General features: G+C 45.9%; 1 protein-coding gene across 1 annotated transcript in view; it reads left to right on the top strand.

Annotated features, from left to right (window-relative positions):
- Positions 1-812: 812 nt before the first annotated feature.
- Positions 813-1019, top strand: part of LOC102006881 (uncharacterized protein C2orf78-like) — a gene marked incomplete at its 5' end in the record, with an annotated part of 2080 nt that continues 1873 nt past the window's right edge. The window contains 1 exon segment of the mRNA XM_005377161.2: positions 813-1019. Coding sequence (XP_005377218.2) covers positions 974-1019 — 46 coding nt within the window.

Raw genomic sequence — 1019 nt, 5'->3', positions numbered from 1 at the left:
CTGTTCAGCTCACTCCAATTCAAGACTCTGCAAGTAGGGAATCCAAGACACCATAATGGCCATCCTTGCTGCACTGAAGGGAATCCCCGACACACACTGAGGCAGGCCACATGTTTATGTTTGTAAAATACTTTCACTTTCCTTCATTTTCACCACGAAGCAAAACACTCTGTTTCAGAGATCTTGCCCAAAGCATGTGTCTCAGTGTCTTGTGTTGCTCACATTTAGCACAAGGAACTTCTTACCTCTCCTGGTCCATGGCTAGAAGTGCTATTTTGCCAGGAAGAGAGGGGAAGAGTACTGAATGAATCTGAGTGCAGAAAGCTACTGGTAAACAGCTCTATCTTTAAAAGTGCACATGTGTTTGTTACTGCACATCTTTGTGTATGTGTGTGTGCAGAGTGTGAGGGTGTGCTGTGTTTGAGATGGAGCAGAGGGCCTTGTGCATACAGAGTAATTCTCTATCAATGTAACCTAAATATATTACATTTCAAAAATGACTTTCATGTTTCCCTTAAATAAGAACACTCCTAGAATAAGAGAAAATCCAGAAACAAGGACATTTAGTGATAAGCAGGCAGAGGTAGAGCAGTTGCATTCTGTCTGCAAATGGTGGTCTGCACCACTGTCCTTAAGAACTGTGCATGGAAATGCGTTCCTCCTTCCAAGTGAGCTACTGGGAGCTGTGCTGTAATTGAATTTCTTCCTTTTTTTTTTTCTTTTTCTTTTTGCAGTGAAGCAAACTTCCCCAAAGCCAGAGACAGACCTGGGACTGCAAGCCCAGATCCAAGCAGGGCTTGTGTCACAACTTCCAGAATTCAGCAGGTCCTGCGCTAACACCAGTAACCCGCTGACTGAGGGAAGCTGCCCAGCCGAGTTTGGGGATAACTCAGACAGAGCTCCAGTGCAGAATACCACTCATCCTTGGGCCTGCGATCCAGGCTGGCAGCAACCAGAGAAGAACTGGGATGAGATGATGAGCAGGGATCCAAAGCCTCTGGAGGCCCACCCCATCTTCA

The sequence above is a fragment of the Chinchilla lanigera genome, unplaced genomic scaffold, assembly GCF_000276665.1.
Source record: "Chinchilla lanigera isolate Chin_1 unplaced genomic scaffold, ChiLan1.0 scaffold00008, whole genome shotgun sequence".
In the NCBI taxonomy this organism is placed as follows: domain Eukaryota; kingdom Metazoa; phylum Chordata; class Mammalia; order Rodentia; family Chinchillidae; genus Chinchilla; species Chinchilla lanigera.
The sequence above is the reverse complement of the archived record's forward strand: the minus strand, read 5'-3'. Positions and strand labels throughout refer to the sequence as shown.